The sequence below is a fragment of the Octopus bimaculoides genome, chromosome 3, assembly GCF_046866305.1.
Source record: "Octopus bimaculoides isolate indiv1 chromosome 3, ASM4686630v1, whole genome shotgun sequence".
NCBI classification, from domain to species: domain Eukaryota; kingdom Metazoa; phylum Mollusca; class Cephalopoda; order Octopoda; family Octopodidae; genus Octopus; species Octopus bimaculoides.
In genome coordinates this window covers 79,018,616-79,038,261 of record NC_142930.1, presented here as the reverse complement: position 1 = coordinate 79,038,261, position 19,646 = coordinate 79,018,616, and the positions used below count along the sequence as shown (strand labels likewise).

The 19,646-nt window shown below is 37.0% G+C and overlaps 1 protein-coding gene across 8 annotated transcripts in view; it reads right to left on the bottom strand.

The window, feature by feature from the left end:
• The window catches only part of LOC106880075 (uncharacterized), a 144,849-nt gene that overhangs the window by 106,895 nt on the left and 18,308 nt on the right, over positions 1–19,646 (bottom strand). For all 8 annotated transcript variants that reach the window (XM_052966297.2, XM_089349300.1, XM_052966301.2 and 5 more), the window contains exon 2: positions 4,580–4,646. In XM_052966297.2, coding sequence (XP_052822257.1) covers positions 4,580–4,646 — 67 coding nt within the window. The remainder of the gene's footprint in view (positions 1–4,579; positions 4,647–19,646) is intronic.

The following is a 19,646-nucleotide window of genomic DNA, read 5'->3' as shown; positions in this document are numbered from 1 at the left end:
ACTTTACTTTCAAAGTATTTACCCATTATGCACTGGTTTGGCTGTGTAACATTGCAAGCAAATAGCATATACATAGATTGTCCAATATGCGCTTCCATGAGATTGAAATGTGTGCTCCTGAATGTTCAAATATAACTAAATTGACACTGTGGGTAGTATAATATACAACTGTATACTGGCAGGACCAGTATGTACTGATGAATAATTTCATTGGCATGCAATATCAATTTCAATTCCATGTGAGAATTATCTTTCACTGGTTATGTATCAATGTATCATTGTGATGAGGGAAAAGGAACAGCTAATTAATGAGGTTACTTCAAGTGTGTCAATAGTAAAACAGAGTAATCGCATGTCTAATTCACAACTTCAATGGTCAAATATGAGCATCCTGGAAATCTACTCACTTCTCAATAAAAAAGGGTACAATGAACATGCCAGTGTATAAAAAAAAATATTGAAAACAAACCAAAATATCACAGACTGTTCACACAAACTTAAGAAAATTTGCTTAGAATAAATCAACAGTTATGTAGAGGTCAAATCATCTCACAATACATCTTTCCCCAGCACACATAACCTGCACCTCATATCTGTGTCTTATGACTGCGTTACTTTTAAGAAGCATTTTTAATTATCTAAACGAAAATGCTTCAAGAAGGAAGAAAGAAATGTTAAACTTTCATCTGCCAGTCAGCTATTTACAATGAGTGAGCGATTACAAAACAATAGCAGATGTGCATCACCCTGATGGCCAATTGTAGCAACATAAAACATCACATTCCTGTATGATAATCCTTTTCACCAAAATATTAACTATGCAGTTGGTCTGAAAGAAGATAATGCGGAAAAACACTCATATAATGTCCTTTACCTATGATAAACTTATGATTTTGTACTTTATTCCAGTATACTGTCAACAGCATTGTATTTACATGCACACAATCATACATGTTCTACAAAACCAATTTAAAATCTCTTTCAGTAAGTGCATTATGAGTGTATTTTGTTTTATTCCATAAAATATACTTGTAATATAAGGGTGTGTGCATCTTATATGCTGGCAAATAGTGTGCATGTGTGCAGCGCAGACATGGCTGTGTGGTAAGAAGCTTGCTTCCTAACCACATGGTTCCAGGTTCTATCCTGCTGCATGGCATCTTGAGTAAATGTCTTCTACTATAGCCATAGACTGACCAAAGTCTTGTGCATGGATTTGGTAGACGGAAACTGAAAGAAGTCAGTCATATATATATATATATATATATATATATATATGTTTATAAGTAAGTATTGATATGTATATGTATGTGAGTAAATGAATAATGTAGATATAGAGTATTTATTTCATTTAATTTGTTGTTTTGGCTCGTTGTTAGTATGTGGGACATTTTGTTTGTATTGTATTACTTTGTCTTTGTTGTATGTATATATTTAAATGGCTTTTTCATTCACCGTATCACGTTGGTTTTGTTTTTCGTTGTTTCTATAAATAGAAAAATAGTTATCTCCCCTGCATTGTAATAGATTCATAATATTTACATTTGAATTAATATATAAAATGTTTTAACATAAATAGATACATGTGTGTATGAATTGTATATGTATGTAAACTGTAAAAAAAAAAAAAAATATATATATATAGATGAATAACTAAACTTGTGTATGTGAATATGCATTTGTGTATATGTACATGTGTGTATGTATGTATACACAAATGATAGGCGTATGTGTGTGTATATACAAGTATATATAAATATGTATGTATGAACTTCTGTATTGTGCAATAAAATCGGTTATAGAACTGAATATTTATAGATTTAAATTTAGGAATTTATGTAATTTCAGTGAGATTATTTACTTATTTATGATTGAGCTCGCTCTTATAAAGCGTTTTTGTAAAGCCTTAGCAGTTAGAAATATTTTCAAATGATATTTTTCATTAAATATTGAAGCAGATATGTCTATCTGATGAAGCATCATTACATATTTAAATGGATTTGATTATTCTTGAAAAACTTTGTTTTATTCATGAAGCAGAAACAGCTGTAATTTATGAGATGTGTCATTTGTTTATAAAAAATATTTGAATTGAATTTATAACTGCTCAATTTATTGTTTTGTTTTCCATTTTTTACTTATATATATATACACACATCATCATCATCATCGTTTAACGTCCGCTTTCCATGCTAGCATGGGTTGGACGACTTGACTGAGGACTGGTGAAACCGGATGGCAACACCAGGCTCCAATCTAAATTTGGCAGAGTTTCTACAGCTGGATGCCCTTCCTAACGCCAACCACACACACACACATATATATATATATATATATATATATATATATATATATATATATATACACATACATACATACACATGTGTTTTTTGTCTGCTTGTCCACCACCACCACTTGACAACTGGTGTTGGTGTGTTTATGTTCCCATAACTTAGTAGTTTGGCAAGAAAGAGCAATAAAATAAGTACCAGACTTAAAAAAAAAATCCCAGGTTCAATTTCTTCAACTAAAGCCCTTGAAGGTAGTGCCCCAGCCTGGCCACAGTCAAATGACTGAAAGAGATAAAAGATATATATATATCATCATCATCATCGTCGTCGTTTAATGTCCGTTTTCCATGCTAGCATGGGTTGGACGATTTGACTGAGGACTGGTGAAACCAGATGGCTACACCAGGCTCCAATCTACAGCTGGATGCCCTTTCTAACACCAACCACTCAGAGAATGTAGTAGGTGCTTTTACGTGCCACCAGCATGAAGGCCAGAAAGGCGGTATCAGCCAAACAAGAGCCTATGAAGGATTTTTATGGTAATACCACTATCATTTTCTAAGACTGGTACACATTTGATATAATCCCAATCAACTCTGCTTCTACAAACCTATGTCACAAAGGAAGCAGATCAAATATTTTAGATCAGCCTACACATCCAACATCCCAAACTTTAATCTGGTGTGGGACCTTAACTGCATATTCCACCAAGTAGTGACTGATTCAGAAGGATGCGCGAGATACAGCATGGCAATCAACATCTATAGTTCAGTTGTTAACATCTGTAGGTATATTTTTTCTTTGTGAAAACTAGACATCAGAAAGCTGATTGTCTCAATATCTTCAAAACAATATTTTTTTCTATAAACCTCTTGCACTTTTTTATTTTGTTTCTGCGATATTGATTAGCCAGGGATTCACCATGGGAATGCAATTTCAATTGACAGTTTAGACTTTCTTTCTTTGCAGTCTAAATAAATTTATTTCTTTTCAACATACAAATATATTTTTTGTATTCTTTCATTAATTGAAAATTATTTTGTGCAAACCATCTTTTTTCTTCATTGTATGTAATCTCTATTTCCTTACATGAAGGAATCTATTTCACTTTTTATGAGTCTATATATTTATTTACCTAATTCTATTCTCTTCAATAATATGACAATTTTATAATACAGTAGAACCTCACAGTATAATACAGTAGAACCTCATTGTATGAGTAATTGGCTGTATGAGCCAAGGCTTGTGCGAATATTTGTTTTGAAGTACGAATGGAAATCTGCAGTAAGTGACTCAAAATCCAACCAAAAATTGTTCTTCCTGAAGTCTTAATGCAAGGAGATTCTCTTTCCAAACAGTAATCCTCGTCCTTCCTGCTCTATTGTCTTCCTTGCACATATACCGTCCCATCTTTAAAGTAATTCAGTTAATAAAACCAGTTTACATATTTCTTTTGCATTCTCTTTTGACTTGTAACTACATCTTTTGTTTTAGAACCCATGAAAATTGTTTTTGGGTGGTTTTGGGGGGCTGGAATGGATTAATATTTTAGTTAATTTTTATGGGGAAAATTGGTTTGTAAAATGAGTACATCGTAAAACGAACTCAGTCATGGAGCAAATTAAACTCGTACTGCAAGATATCACTGTAATTTTGTTTGTGATCAATCCTTTTATTTTATCTTGTATCAAGGTATATATATTCTAGCAACATTAATTATACAATGAAAGATTGCTGCCTATATTTCCTAATCATTTCAAATTACTAAGCTTCAATTAATACTTGTTATTTAGATAATTAACCTACTGATACACTGTTGCTATCATTATCATTACAGTAGGGGATTTGTCAGGGAGACAATTTATATCTACAAAATTTTGTTCAATGGACTGCTTCCAAGAGTTATTTCCATAAGTATCAATAACATTGGAAAAGTAGTATAGATATGGCCTTTAAAAATTTACTTGGGTTTAATTTACTCCTTTAGTTACCTGTCTGTTGAGCTGTAGAGATAGTGCCCAGCAGCAATAACATCTCACTACAGTAAAACCACAAACCTGTTCAGGTTAAGCTAATTAAGTAAAAGGGAAAACTGTATTGTACACACACACATGTGTGACTAAATATACACATACAGGTATGAATATTAAAATTCTTGGGTTGTAACTTTTCCAAAATGAACAACATATATTATTTTAAATCGTTTTCATAAAATTTCTAAAATTGAAAAAGAAAAAAAAAAATTTTTTTTTATCTATTAAGAAAGGAATGAGATAGCAGCAACATACCATGACGAGATTTCTTGCTGATTACAATGTTGGAAATGCTATGTCCACCAATGAACTCTTTTACTTCCTAAAAGTGAGAAACAGAGTAAGCAGAGAAAGAACAAGAAACAGTTTAAACACAAATTTGACAAAATGATAATACAAAAAACATTTTCTAAATCATTGTAAGAGCAAATGCTCTTAAAGAAACATTGTCTAGTAGTAAGATATATTTTGCCTTATATGGCTCACTTGAGTAATACAACAAATTAAAATTAAAAAAATATTACTAACAAGAACTGTTAAGATTATAATAATTGGTATAATAGGGGCATAGTTATGGTAGTTCACAGCCACATAGTTCCAGGTTCAGTCCTGCTGCACAGCACCTTAGACAAGTGCCCTCTACTATAAACCTGGGCTAACCAAACTGTTTGTGTAAATTTGGTGGAAAAAACCCAAAAGAGGCTTATCATGTGTGTGTATGTGTTGCTTACATTTGCAACACAGTGACAACCATGTTCAGCTTTATTTTCTAACCATTTGTTGTGTTTTTGAAGTTTTTCTTGCAACTGCTTTCTAAGTAACAAGGTAGATTTTTGATTTCTACACATTCTGACTGATAGTATCAGAATTTTAATCATATCAAATTGTGTTAATGATACAAATTTTGTTATTTCATCATCATTTTTTTCTGATTTTACTGAGGACTGGCGAGCCAGATGGCTGCATCAGGCTCCAATCTGATCTGGCAGTGTCTACAGCTGGATGCCCTTCCTAACGCCAACCACTCCGAGAGTGTAGTGGGTGCTTTTACGTGCCACGCTCAAATGGTGTTTTTCATGTGCCACCTGCACAGGAACCAGTCCAGGGACACTGGCAACGACCTCACTCCAATATTGTTTTTCACATGCCACTAGCACAAGTGCCAGTAAGGCGACACTGGTAACGATCACGCTCGAATGGTGCTTTTTACATGCCACCGGCACAGGGGCCAGTCAGTGGCCCTGGCAACGATTACACTCGAATGGTGCTCTTAGTGCTCTACTAGCATGGATGCCAGACATGCAGTGCTGTCATTGAATTTGATTTCAATTTCACTTGCCTCAACAGGTCTTCGCAAGCAGAGTTTAGTGTCCAATGAAGTAAAGGTATGCATAAGTAGGCTGGTTACACCCCCTCGCATAGACCACGAGTTATGGTCTCACTTGGCTTGCCGGGTCTTCTCAAGCACAGCATATTTCCAAAGGTCTCGATCACTAGTCATTGCCTCGGTGAGGCCTAATGTTTGAAGGTCATACTTCACCACTGCATCCCAGGTCTTCCTGGGTCTACCTCTTCCACAGGTTCCAAAAGGTGTGGCACTTTTTCACACAGCTATCCTCATCCATTCTCACCACATGACCATACCAGCACAGTCGGCTCTCTTGCACACCACTTCTGATGCTTCTTGGGTCCAACTTTTCTCTCAAGGCACTTACACTCTGTCGAGTATGCACACTGACATTACACATCCAGCTGAGCATACTGGCCTTATTCCTTGCAAGCTTACATATGTTCTCAGCAGTCACAGTCCATGTTGCATGGCTGTTCATACACATATGTCATACAGTCTACCTTTTACTCTTAGCGAGAGTTACTAAAATTGACTTGACAGTAATTATTATGAGAGCAGTTATGTTTTCAATCAATATTTCCCCAATTACATGTTATGTTATGCTACAAAGGTTAGAAGTGTGATAACTGAGAAGTTGTTTGTCCAACTACCAAATTCTGTGTCACCCTTTTGGAGGGACACAAATCAAATGAATGATATATCATTCATTTGTTTATATATCGATGAAATTACAAGATTAGTTGTTTTGATAACATAATTTTTATTTATCTTTTTTAAATCAGCTATTATTGTTTGTTTAGCCCAGTGGTTCTTAAACTGGGAGAGGCGGGACATCAGCAATTTCCAAGAGGCACATGAGCCCTTGAGAAAAAGCAAGGTCAAATAATGAGAAGTTTATGAAAAAATGCATAAGTACCGCCTTATGACATTAGTTTCCTTACTCTATCATGGCCACGTTTACCATTTTCTGTACTTATTGACCCCCACTTCATATCCCTCAAAACCCTCACTAATTCTGAATTGTAGTTTTAACATTTGCCTTTATTTTGTAATTTTTTTTTTTTTTGTTACAAGTTTCAAACTAAGAACCACTGGTATAAAGCTTAGATATTATTATCATGTAAAGACAAATATTTTTTTCAGTTAATAGATTATAAACAAGTTTGATCCACAGTTTTCATATATATGAAATAATGTGGTTCTTAAAAATCAAGAGACATGCTGAAACATTATCTAATCATTATAGTAACATACTAAGAAATATTAACTTAATTTAAAAAATTGAAAATTATTCTTAAATTTTAGCAAGATGAAAAGTATGACAAATTTAAAAATAGGAAATAAAACAGAAAGTATGTAATAAGTTCTACTATCGCTCAATTTAATAAAGTCTCAAAAAAATTAAAACAGATTAGAAAAATAAATTTTAACAATAAAACCAAAATTTTAAATATTAAACGTTTCTGTTAAAAATATAGTAAATTTTTTGAAAGAAAAAAAAATAATAATATAAAGCCAAATGTTCAACTAAAATTCAGATTGAAATCTTACAGAAAGTATTACATAAAACTAAAAACTATGCAAAATCTTTTTTAAACAAAACTTTTTTATGTTTTATGTTTTCATACAAATAAATACAATATTTTATTGTACAAATTTTCTATATAACTTTTCTGTTAATTTAACTTTTATTCCAAAATTTTTGTTTTAATTTGTTTTCAGAACTTTTTACTCTAAGTGTTCTAACTTGGGCCTTGACATTACCTTAAACGTGCCTTATCTCTTGTTCACATATCTGTGTCGTCCACTGCACATCAAATAATTCGTAATGAGTGCAAACAAATGGAAATATCTTGGTAAATATATTTGATTTGGATTTGTGTCCCTCCAAAAGGGTGACACAGAAATCCCTCAGTGTGCGATATGTTACAAAACTTTGATCGATGATGGGATGCGACACTCACACTTGGAACGACACTTGAAGACAAGCCCAAGACGTTCTTTGAAACAAAAAGATATTCCTTAAAGCAAGCTAAGTTGGACAGTAGCAGGGCATTTCAGCAACAAACTTCAATGGCTGTTGAGGCTTCCTATGAGATCGCCATATTGATTGCAAAGAGCAAGAAGAGCCATAAGATTGAAGAGTCTCTCATAAAACCAAGTCTAATCTGTGCAGCAGAACTCATTCTCGTGAAAAGATAGTGCAAACAAGCTTTCCCAGATTTCACTGTCAAACAATACAGTCAAGGGAAGGATCAACGACTTGTCTCAAGACAAAGATCAAATTCTCAACCAAGTAAGAAATTCTCCAGTATGACAAAACGACTGACATCGCTCAGTGTTCTCAGCTGCTGGTATATGCTCGTTTTGTGTCAGGCAACTGTGTAAAAGAGGAAATGTTGTCCTGTCACCCTATGGATAGTTGTACAATAGCAGCAGCTATTTTTCGTGATGTATCAAACTTCTTTCAGGAAAACCAACTTTTGTGGGATTTGTTGGTAGGGGTGTGCACTGATGGAGCTCCAGCCAGGCTTTGTCTGCAGTCTGGATTCATTACTAAAGTGAAAAAAAAAATCCATCTGTTGTAGGTACACACTGTATACTTCATCATGAAACATTAGCATCCAGAACCTTACCTACTGAAATGAGAAATGTCCTGAACGTGACTATCAAGGTTGTCAACTTTGTTAAACGTAGAGCCTTAAACAGTTATTTTTTAAAAACTTTTGTGTAAAGATATGGAATCTGAACATGAAGCATTGCTTTTTCACAGGAACGTACAATGGCTATCAAAGGGGAACATGCTTGGACAGCTTTATGAACTATGAGAAGTAGCAATATTTCTAGATTTGCAACGGAAGACAGTTCTCCATGACAAGTTCCAGTCTGAAGGCTTTCAGCTATCTCTAGCTTACCTGGTAGACATCTTTGAAGCGTTGAATGCTCTCGACCTTAAACTACAAGGGAAAAACTTTCAACATTCTCACGTACCATAACACCATTCGAACATTCATGACCAAACTCAACCTCTGGAAATGTAGAATTCAACAGAGAAATACAGTCAATTTTAGTTACTTGGATTCTGCTCTCATTCACGGTAACCTTGATTCTGAGTTAAAGAAACAAATAATCACTCATCTGACTTGAAAACAGAATTCATTGGATACTTCCCAGACATAGATGAAAAGCATGAAGCTTGGAAATTCATCAGGAAACCATTTCAGTGTGATGTGACTGACATTTTGGAAGAAGTGTAAGAGGAGTTTCTTGAGCTGAAGTTTAACTCCCCAGCTAAGGAAGACTTCAAAGAAAGGAATTTTGAGATGTTCTGGATCAAGTACCTTCCTGTTTACCCTCTGATCTCACATCAGGCTCTTCAGATTTTAGCTATGTTTGGATCCATGTATCTTTGTGAAGCTGCATTTTCCATGCTCGCTGTCAAGACCAAGTACAGAAACAAGCTGAACATTGAAAAGAATTACATTGTGCACTTTCTGGCATTCAAGATCTTGTAGCTAAAAAGCAGTGACAAGAATCTCACTTTTTATATAATGTGATTATATATAAAATTATACATATTTTGTATAATATAACTAATTCATATTCAATAAAAAGACTAAAAACATATTTTAGATTTCACTTAAAATCTGGGAGGGAATTTTATTCATAGATGCAAGCAGGGTGTAGAGAATAGGATAAATTCTTAGGGGAGGCATGGTAGTAAAAAGGTTAAGAACCACTCGTTTAGCCATTATAGCTATTTGTAAATTCCCCTTTATCTTAACAGCTATTTTACATTCTTCTTCCCTACTCTGCCTTAAACAGTTAAAAGAAACAACTTTCTGTTTCATGTTTGCATGTTAGCTGATATTTACAAAACCATTTTAGTAAAATATTGAATCAATATCAATTTTTGAGGGATTATCTTCACAACAAACAACACCATAACAACAGTCAACTTTTGAAGTCCCAGGTCATTTTGATTCTTAATCCTTCACCTCTTAATACAACTACACTTTCTTGTACATCATACCCAATAGCGTATTTACACTTTAACAAAAAAATGAAATAGAAACTATAGTTTATGACACTTTTCAATATCGTAACCCTTTTATGACTATATTTCTAATGAAATATACAGTTTATGTTTCAGTAACTTTGAAAATAATCAAAGTTTTGAAAGGATTTACAAAAATAACTTCATTAGACGATCTTAAATGGGTTTTAATAAGGTTAGATGTTTACTTTATTGTGAACTTAATGGTTTTATTGTAGATAAGGCAAGGCAAAAAAAAAAATAATCCTTGACAAGATGAGAAATAATCTGAGAAACAGATCCCTCAGCAACAGACATCTTTAATACTAAAACACTATCAGTAACATGTAGTTTACTGCTAGTTCCAACTCATTTTACACTCTAATAGGACAGGTAATCTTTATAAGAGTTAAGTCTTAGTTTATATAACAATTTATTAATGTGAAGTTCACAATTTACTTCAAATTTGAAAACTCAGAAAGATATTATGATAAGCAAAATGTGTACTCTTACAAGTAGTGAACATATATCACGAACTCATTTTAAACATCCCATTATGTTATTAGACTAGAGCAGTGATTACCCAAAGTGGATGGTACCCCCTCCCCCACTGGAGGTAGTGGGAGGATCTATGAGTGCACTGAAGAAAAACAGTAAAAATGGCGTGGCCAAAAGAGGGTACTGGTTGGCAATGCCCACTTATTTTCCTATGGTTTAGAAAATAGTGCTTAAAAATCCATCTGTACAAAGTTGCTTGAAGATGATTTTCTTTTATAAACAAGAACAAAAATTTTTAAAAAAAACGAATTCCCTATAAAGATATATTACTAACCAACAGCAGCATCAATAAGATCAAAATATATATATACACACACACACACATACATATATATACACACACACGCGCACGCATATATGTAGATAATGATTGCTTCATCTTGACAGATGATAGCCATCCTATCAACACACACACCACACAGCACAATCCCTCCCTTGAGATCAGTTACTAACTGACAGGGCTTGAAACAAGTGACAAATATTCAAATTTCTTCTACATCTTTGCCCTTTTGAAGGAATATTTTTGTGAACTAGCATATGTCTTTTAAGTCCAGATACTGTCTTACAAATTTTGTGACATATGAAACAAGTTGTAAGAGGTAAGTCACATGAAAATCGAAATGCCCAGGCATATGACACAAGTTGAACCTCAACCACCTCTTACAACTTGTCATACATCACAAAACTTGTAAGACATACACACACATATGTATTGTTGTATCCTGGGAGAGTCATTAGGCTAATAATAACAACACAAGTACAGGTTCAATTCAATTTCTCTATTATTATTATTAGTAAATTAATCGAATATCTAACAACTAATCAATCATTTGTTTAACATGTTGGTTAAATAACCTATTAGTTGTTTGTTTGTTCATTGAAGTTCCTTTGTTGCTGTTCATGACCTTTTCAGTCACCTATGACTTCCCTACTCCCTCCAAGGAGAATTGATCTTGTGTGTGTGTATGTGTGTGTACATCCAGGTGACTACTAGTAGGAGTTTGCAGGTGTATGTTGCACTAGCCATCTGTAACCTTTTTAAGGGTTCATTCTTTTGTCATTTTGCTCAGTTTCTTGTCTGCTGAAGATTTATGGGTTGAGAGTATAGCTTTTTTATGTTGGGAGGGGTAGGAAAGAACAGGATAGGTGTGTGTGAGAATCTGCATGCACATGTGTTTGTGTGAGTATCTGCTTGTATGTGTATATGTTAGAAAGAGAGAGAGAGAGAGAGCATATGTATGTGCAGACGCATGCGAGTGTAATAGTTAGTGTGTGTTTATGGTTGAATCAGTTCTGTGGGTGTGTATGTTCACATGTGTGAAGGTGCAAGTGTTATCTTCTTTGAGTGTTTTCTAGCATGTGTGTGCATATCTGACAGGGTTTTTTTTCTTACAGATTGTACTGGGTGTTTTTTACATGGCACCAGCATTAGTGCCTTTTATGTGGCACTTTGGTCTCAGGATATCAATTCTGTTGTGGTGGATGGGTCTTCTTGAGTACAACATGGAGCTACATAGCTCAGTCCTCTCTCATCTCCTTCATAAGGCTCAGCCTCCAATACTTCGTCCCATATCTTCCACAACTTCCCTCCACTTTAAGCAATCAGCACTTCTTTATGCAACTCTCCTCATCCCTCCACATTATATGACCAAACCAGTGCAGTCATTTCTCTTGCACATTGCATATTATTCCTCTTATGCCTAAGTTGTCTCTCAATAAACTAATGCTCTGAAGCACATGCACACCAACACTACTTGTCCAATGAAACATATCAGCTTCATTCCTCTCCAGTTTTCGCATATCCTCTGTCTCATTACAATGTAGCATTGCAATTCATACACATACATCATATAACTATCCTTTCACTTGAGGAGAGAGACCTTTGGTTGCCAACAGAGGTAAAAGCTCTCTGAACTTTCTCTTTTCTATTCTTATTCTAGCAATTACACTTTCTGTACAACCTCTTCCACTGTTAATTAGGTTCTCTAAGGGGCAAAAATTATCTATGACTTCCAGAGAGTAAACAGGACATTAGAGAAAATCAGTTTCCTATGTATCTGTGGTCTTTATGGCTCCTGTACATTTTCCAATTACAAGCACTACCTTCTCTGTTAACCTTACTGCACCTCTGGTGTGTACACAGCTTGCACTGAGTACATTGAATGGAAATTCTGCCTACACCCTTCCTACATATCAAAGCAGGGCCATTTATTTCAAGGATGAAGGGTCCTGTCCAATTTCTTGCTTACTAGGACCTTGGTCCTTTGCTAAGTTGACTTTTAAGACTTTTTGATTCAAGGTTCTGTTTCCACACCTGGAATTTCTTTTCTAATTCTGTTATAGATTCTGCTACAAGGGCCAGATTATTAGCATATAGTAGTTCTCATGTGTTTCCAGTCTTAAATTCTTGTTATAGTCTGGAGGACAATGACGAATAGGAAGGGGCAGAAAACCAAGCTTTGGTGAACACCTACCACTACACCCAATTCATCACTGTACCCATAGCTAACTCTTATCTTACTAACAGCACCCCTGTACTGCTTTCATAGGCCATTCATCTACCTCTAGTTTTCTCAGAGAGCACCATATCACAGAGTGAGGTACTTTGTCAAAGGCTTTCTCTAGAACAGGGGTTGCCAAAAAGGATCCGAAAGACCTCCTAGGGGTTAACAAGCAATTACATGGGGTCGAATGACCAGCGCACCCAGATGAACTGCTTGAAATACTTAGTCAGCCCCATGAAACGCGGGAACACATGATAAATTTTCGCTGCAGAGAGAAGTCTGCAGTCGCTAATATTTGAGGCCTGATGTCATAATCTGTATCGTAACTGAAGACTGAGAGGTGTGATTGAGGGGATGCGGACTGTCAACTGTTTGTTTATAGACATTACCTGAACCTGGAGGAATGATGCAATTTGAGATTGAAACTGACTGACATTCAGCCTGATATCAATTCAGGATTACCATGCTCATACCTCACACTGATGTTGTCAATTTCAATAAAAGATATTCCAGCAATAAGATGCAGAAGTGGCTAAAGGGGGTTGATGGTCAAAAAAGTCCTCTGGATTAACAAATGCCAGATACAAGGGCTTGTTCTTAGCTAAATACTTCTCCTGCAGTTGCCTGATTATGAAAATAGCATCAGTGGTGCTTCACCCCACGACAAAGCCAAACTGCATTTCATCTAGTCTAACTGTTCCTAATTAATTTGAGTTATAACTCTCTCTGCAACTTTCATCACTTGGTCCAGCAATTTGATGCCTCCATAATTACTTCTATTAAACATCACTATAGAGCACTGTTGAAGAGAGACAAGCACAGTTTGACCATGCAAAAACAACCTTTTTGCTTGATCATTTTCATGCCAAAATATTTCCTGTTGAAAATTATAGATCATTTGAAAGTTTTGGATGTGAACTTCCTTCTCATAATTTTGATCAAAATCTGACACATATCATGCCATGGTCCCTCAATCACTGATATTTCCACCCATTCACAAAGTTTGTCCCGTTTTTCTTTTTTTTTTTTTTTTGTTGACTGCTGAATGGTAGCCCTCATTCTAGTTCTATGTGCTGGAGCACTAAAACTCAATGTGTTGAAAATCATACAATCATGAAGAGGAATGATTTAGCTTTATTTTGATATAAAAATTGATGGAGATAGATCAGATAATCATTCTGAAATATAAAAGTGAAAATTTAATTGTTAATTTCCACTTAGAAAAGAACATATTTTCTAGATTTTTATATCATAAAGGAGAAAAATTTCTCAAGAATTCAATATGGTCACTGACAAATCTGACCACAATTTGGCAAAAAAGCACAAAATGAACAAAGAGGAAGGTATACTGATGTTACTTCTCAAACTGGCATTCCTGTGTAACAATAGGTCAAACGGAACATGAATGCAAGTCCTATGTGATTAATTTTTTTTTTCCATTTAATGTCTGCTTTCCATGCTGGCATGAGTTGGACAGTTTGACTGAAAACTGTAAGGGGAGGCTCCAGGTTCCACTCCGATTCAGTAAGGTTTCTATGGCTGGATGCCCTTCCTAACACCAACCACTCTGACAGTGTAGTGGATGATTTTTATGTGCCATTGACTTGACACCAGCATCAGCTCACTTGGCTTGACAGGTCAACAGAAGCACAGTATATCCTTTTCAACTCTAGGCACAAGGCCTGAAATTTTGGGGGAGGGAGCAAGTCAATTAGATCGACCTCAATACACCACTGGCACTTAATTTATTGGCCCCGAAAGGATGAAAGGCAAAGTTGACCTTGGCGAAATTTGAACTCAGAATGTAAAGACAGACGAAATACCGCTAAGCATTTTGCCTGGCATGCTAACATTTCTGCCAGCTTGCCGCCTTAAAAATACAGTATATTGCCAAGGGTCTTGGTCACCTGTCACTGCCTCCATGAGGCCCAACGCTCAAAAGGTACTTTTTACGTGCCACTGGCATCAGCCACGAACATGATTTCACTTGGTTCGATAGGTCTTCACAAGAACAGCATATTACCCAACACTTGAAGGGTGCTTTTAATGGGCCAGTTACACGACACTGGCATCGGCCATGACTACAACCTCACTTGGCTTGACAAGTCTTCTCAAGCATGGCATATCTCCAAAGGTCTCAATCACTTGTCACTGCTTCTGTGAGGCCCAACATTCGGAGATTATGCTTCACCACCTCATCTCATGTCTACCTAGGTCTACTTCTTCCACAGGTTTCCCCCACTGTTCGAGTGTGACATTTCTTCACACAGCTGACATCATCCATATGTAAACCTGTCTCCAAGCTTCTCTTCTGGCTATCTGATATAGTTCCCTGTTACCACCTGACTTCCAGTCCTTCCAAGCCTGTTTCTTGTCTCTAATGGCCCTGTCAACTACATTATTCCACCATGTCACCTTAGGTCAAGAGAGGACTTTGCACCAACCACAGATCTGGTCAGTAGCCCTCAACAGGTTGTCCCAAAGGAACCTCCAGTTGTCCTCCACGTTAAATGACACTATATCTTCCTCTACTTTGTCAAAAGCTTCAAGTAATATGTCTAAATCTCTGTCCATTCAGAAGATCCTTAAGCTTCCAGACCCTTCTTTTCCACACTTATCATCTTCTGGGCAACCATTTAGCCCTGATCCTGAAGACACAAACAACTAACCTATGTTGTGGGGTGCATTCTTCGCCTGGGAAAGTTTTGGCGTTTATAAGCAGCCATCTTTCTCATATCCTAGTGAGAATGTAATCAATCTGATTAGTGTGCCCACTCGACTGGTAGGTGAACAGGTGACTGGTGGGTTTCCTGAAGTTAGTATTACAGATCATAAGATCATTTGCATCACAGAACTCAAGTAGCCTGGTTTCCTCCTCATTGCAGGAACCAAATCTGTTGCCACCATGCACACCATGGAAGCTCCCCGGATGTTGTCCAACATGCCCATTGAAGTCACCAGCCACAAAGAGGTCTGTCATTCATTGCCGAAGTAATCTGCAAAAGGGTGTCATAAAATCGGTCTTTCTGTTCATCAGGTAGACCTGGCTGATGGGCAAAGGCCAAGATAATGGTTGCTATTCCATGTTGCAGCACTAGTCTAAGCTTAAGTATTCTATCACAGACTGACTACTTTAATTACCAACCACATCAACCCATTTCTCAACAAGGAGTATAACCATGCCCCCAACCCCATCACTGTTCCCTACCCAGAAAATCTTATACCTATGTTCTTTGCCTGTGAGGAACCTAGCGGAACCTCCTCTCCACCTTACCTCTTGGATGTAACACAAATCTACCGCCTCCGTTCTAACATCTCAAGAATCTCACCAAACCTACCTTTCAATGTGCCAACATTAAGTGTGCCAACTCTGAAGTATTGGGCCAGCAAGACCCAGGGATGGGGGACATCATTTTGCATCTGAAAAGAAAGCTCACATGTGCATTTGGCAGACATCGTAAACATACAAATAGGCTTCAATCTGCATACACTTCACCGTCATTTTATTCGCTTCACAATCACATTTACCAGGAGATAGATACTAGATAAGGATGGAGGGGAAATGGAGAGAGTGTTCCATATAGGTAACCATTAGAGATGCCAGGAGAAAGACTTCCAGTATAGGTAGTGAGGGTGGAGTGGGAAGGTGCACCATGGATAACGAAACACTATGGATGCCCTATTCCCTAGCTAAAGGCAATGTAACATATCCACAAACAAAGTGAAAACCGCTAATTAACAATCAACATAGGAAAGCAAGGATATGTACATAATTTGGGCAAGCAAAAATATAGTGGGTAACAAAACTGAGAGAGATGAAATTTTCGAGAATTAGGGCTACAACAGAGGAAACAATAGAACATTTGGCTAAGATAGTGGGTAACAAAACAAATAAAGAGATGGAATTTGAGATTTAGAGCAACAGTAAACAGAATTGAACAACTAGATTTCTTAACTTTACTAAGGAGAAATTCCAACCACGTTTCATTGTTTGCTACCTCAACAGGTCCTTTACAGGATCCAGTGGCTAAAGACATCATCAGGAGGAACCACATCCAGTTTCAGCCCCAACTCCTCTACCGTTTTCAGCATGGCTGGAACCCCACTTTCCGAGGAGTCTTCAGCTCTGATGTTGAGTGTTTCTTCTTTTGCCTTTTTCCTTTTGTTTCTTCAATGCAGCGTCAATGAATGTCAGCGAGCGAATGACCATCTTGCCAAATTTCCCTCTAAATATTTGCTGGTAAGCTCCAGCAGTCAAGCACCAACTAACTGTCATGTGACACTGTCTGAGCTTCAACTAACCAATAGAGAGAAAGGGCACATAGTTTTAGCCTGCACCCTCTTGACCTGCCTTCCAACAATGTCGTGTTAGTTTCAGTTCGAGCAGCTAGAGCCGACCAGCTGTTTGGTGGTACCAGCCTTTGAACCAGGAGGGTGTGCTCTGTACGAGATTGCTACCTTGGCCCACCTGTCAATCAGCGATGCCACTTAAGTGTCAGCCAGCCTCACCTAGTGAAGCGATTTCCCAGTTGGCATGTTATGGCTTTCAAGCCATTTTGTGTCTTCTTGTTTCAGCCATACATAGAAGCTGGCTTTGTCGACTGCCTTCTGTATCCTCCTTATTACTTTTCTCAGCTCTGAGCCTGAAAATGCAAACCTTGTTTTAAATAACGTCACCATTTTCCTTTCAAATGAAGCCTTTAGCCCCCACTGCCAGGTGGTAATACTCGACAGTCTGTCCCTGTTCTCCACACTCTTCAATTAATCTCTCATACCTCTTCTCCTTCCATTGCTCTGCATTAGTGCTGTTCTCTTCCCGTGGCACTGTCAGCTCTTGCAAAATTCCAAGTTTCCGTTCTGTGTTCCATAGGATTAAGTCTGGTCTTTTTGTTGTTTTTATGAGTGGAAATATTAACAGTCTTTCCAAATCCACTGCCAGCTCCCAGTACCCCGTCCATCTTTTGTCTGTCTCATATACTTTCTTTGCAGGCCTGGCCTTATGTCCTTTTCTCTCCTTTTGGAAGTATATCCTTCTGCGCTTTTCCACTTTTGGGTACTCTCCCCTATTATATCCCTTGATCTTCTCTCTGAGTGTTGCACTTATGACACTGAGGACTTGATTGTGACACCATGTATATCTGTCTAGTGCTACACTGCAGTTTGACAAAACATGTCTCACCGTCGCTTTCTTTCTGCATCTACATTAATCAGTTGTTTGTTCCACCGGACTAAATTCGTTGGTGAAGGTAAAACATCAAAGGTTGACTTGATCAGGAAGGATGTTCTTGCTTGTTCCCAAGCCCAAAGTTCCTTCCATGAGATTCTGCAACTGACCACATATTCCTCCCATCTCAGGCACTGTCCCTGTTGACTACATTGCACCAAATGTACATTTTGCCTTTCTTCTTCCTCCTTTCTCACTTCATATACCACTGCCTCCTTCATCTCTTTTACAAAATGGCTTGAAATTGTGCAACCCAAGACTGGCTCTTGCTTCATGCATCACTCCGACTATATCAGTTTGCCTTAGCTTTCTGATCACCTTGTTTACTGCCTCTACTGCTTTCCATTTCTTGGATGTTCTGATCTTTCGAATACCTTTGCATCATTATTGTCCTTGCCTTTCCTGCCTTATATTCTTTAGCAATTGATGTTATCAGTAGTTGCAGCACGGGTTTTCCATATCATGCAGTTGTATTCAGTGGCTTTGGAAGACCAAGCCATTTTCTGATTAACACACTGCATCTTTGTTCCATCCTTTCTACTCTACTCGAGGCTATTTCGTACATTTGCAATGGCCACATTATCGTTAGGTACAGTCCAAATTGTAGTATCCAACATTTGAATTTCCCCAGTAATGTTGTTCTGTCAATTGCATTTAGTCCCTGTTCCACTAAATTGCATGTTTCTTTGCTTTGCTTCTTATCATTTAGTAAATCTTTGTACCATCTGCTGAGACTTTTTACTAGTTGTTCTTTCACTGTTGGTATATCTTCACCTCCTATCCTGAATTTCGCTTCTTTTTGGACTCCTTTCACAAAAGCCACACTTCGAGATTTTTTGGTTTTGAGTTTCATTGTTGCCCATCTTATTAGTTCGTCCAATCGCTCTAACGTTCCAGCTGCTGCTTCTCTACTTTCTGAAAATTCTGTAACGTTGTCTATAAAAGCACTTAATGGTGTCTTTGTAACAGATTTCTCACAGTTTGTTGATCTTAGTAATATCTCCATGACTAGCACAAATAAGATGACTGATATCGTGCATCCGGCTGCAATACCTACTTCAAGCCGTTGCCACTCCGTTGTGAACTTTCCTGCTGTAAATCTCATCCTCAATTTATCATAGTAACACATGAGCATTCGCTGGACATCTTCTGGAATCAAAAAGAAGTCCATAGCTGCTTGAACTCGTGTGTGTGGAACAGATCCATATGCATTGGCAAGATCTAGCCATACAATGTATAGGTTTTTCTTCAGTTGTTTTGCACAGTTGATAGCTACCCAGATGGCAAATGCATGTTTTATGCATCCAGAGATCCCTGCCTTTTGGATTGCTTCATTAATATATCCATTATGCTGTATGAATCTTATGATTCACCTGGCAATGATTCCAAACATGATTTTCCCATTGGTATTTAGTAGTGAAATGGGTTTGAATTGCCCTAGCATTTTTTTCTCTTCTTTAGTTAAATAGATACCTTCAGCTAAACACCATCGTTCTGCTAGGTCTTTCTTCTTCCACATTTCCCTTATCAGTGCAAATAGTTGTAAACACAATTTTGGGCAATACTTATAAACCTTGTAGCTAACTCCACGGTTCCCTGGTAAACTTTTTGTTCTTGCTTTTCTAATAAACTCATGAATTGCTTTCCGT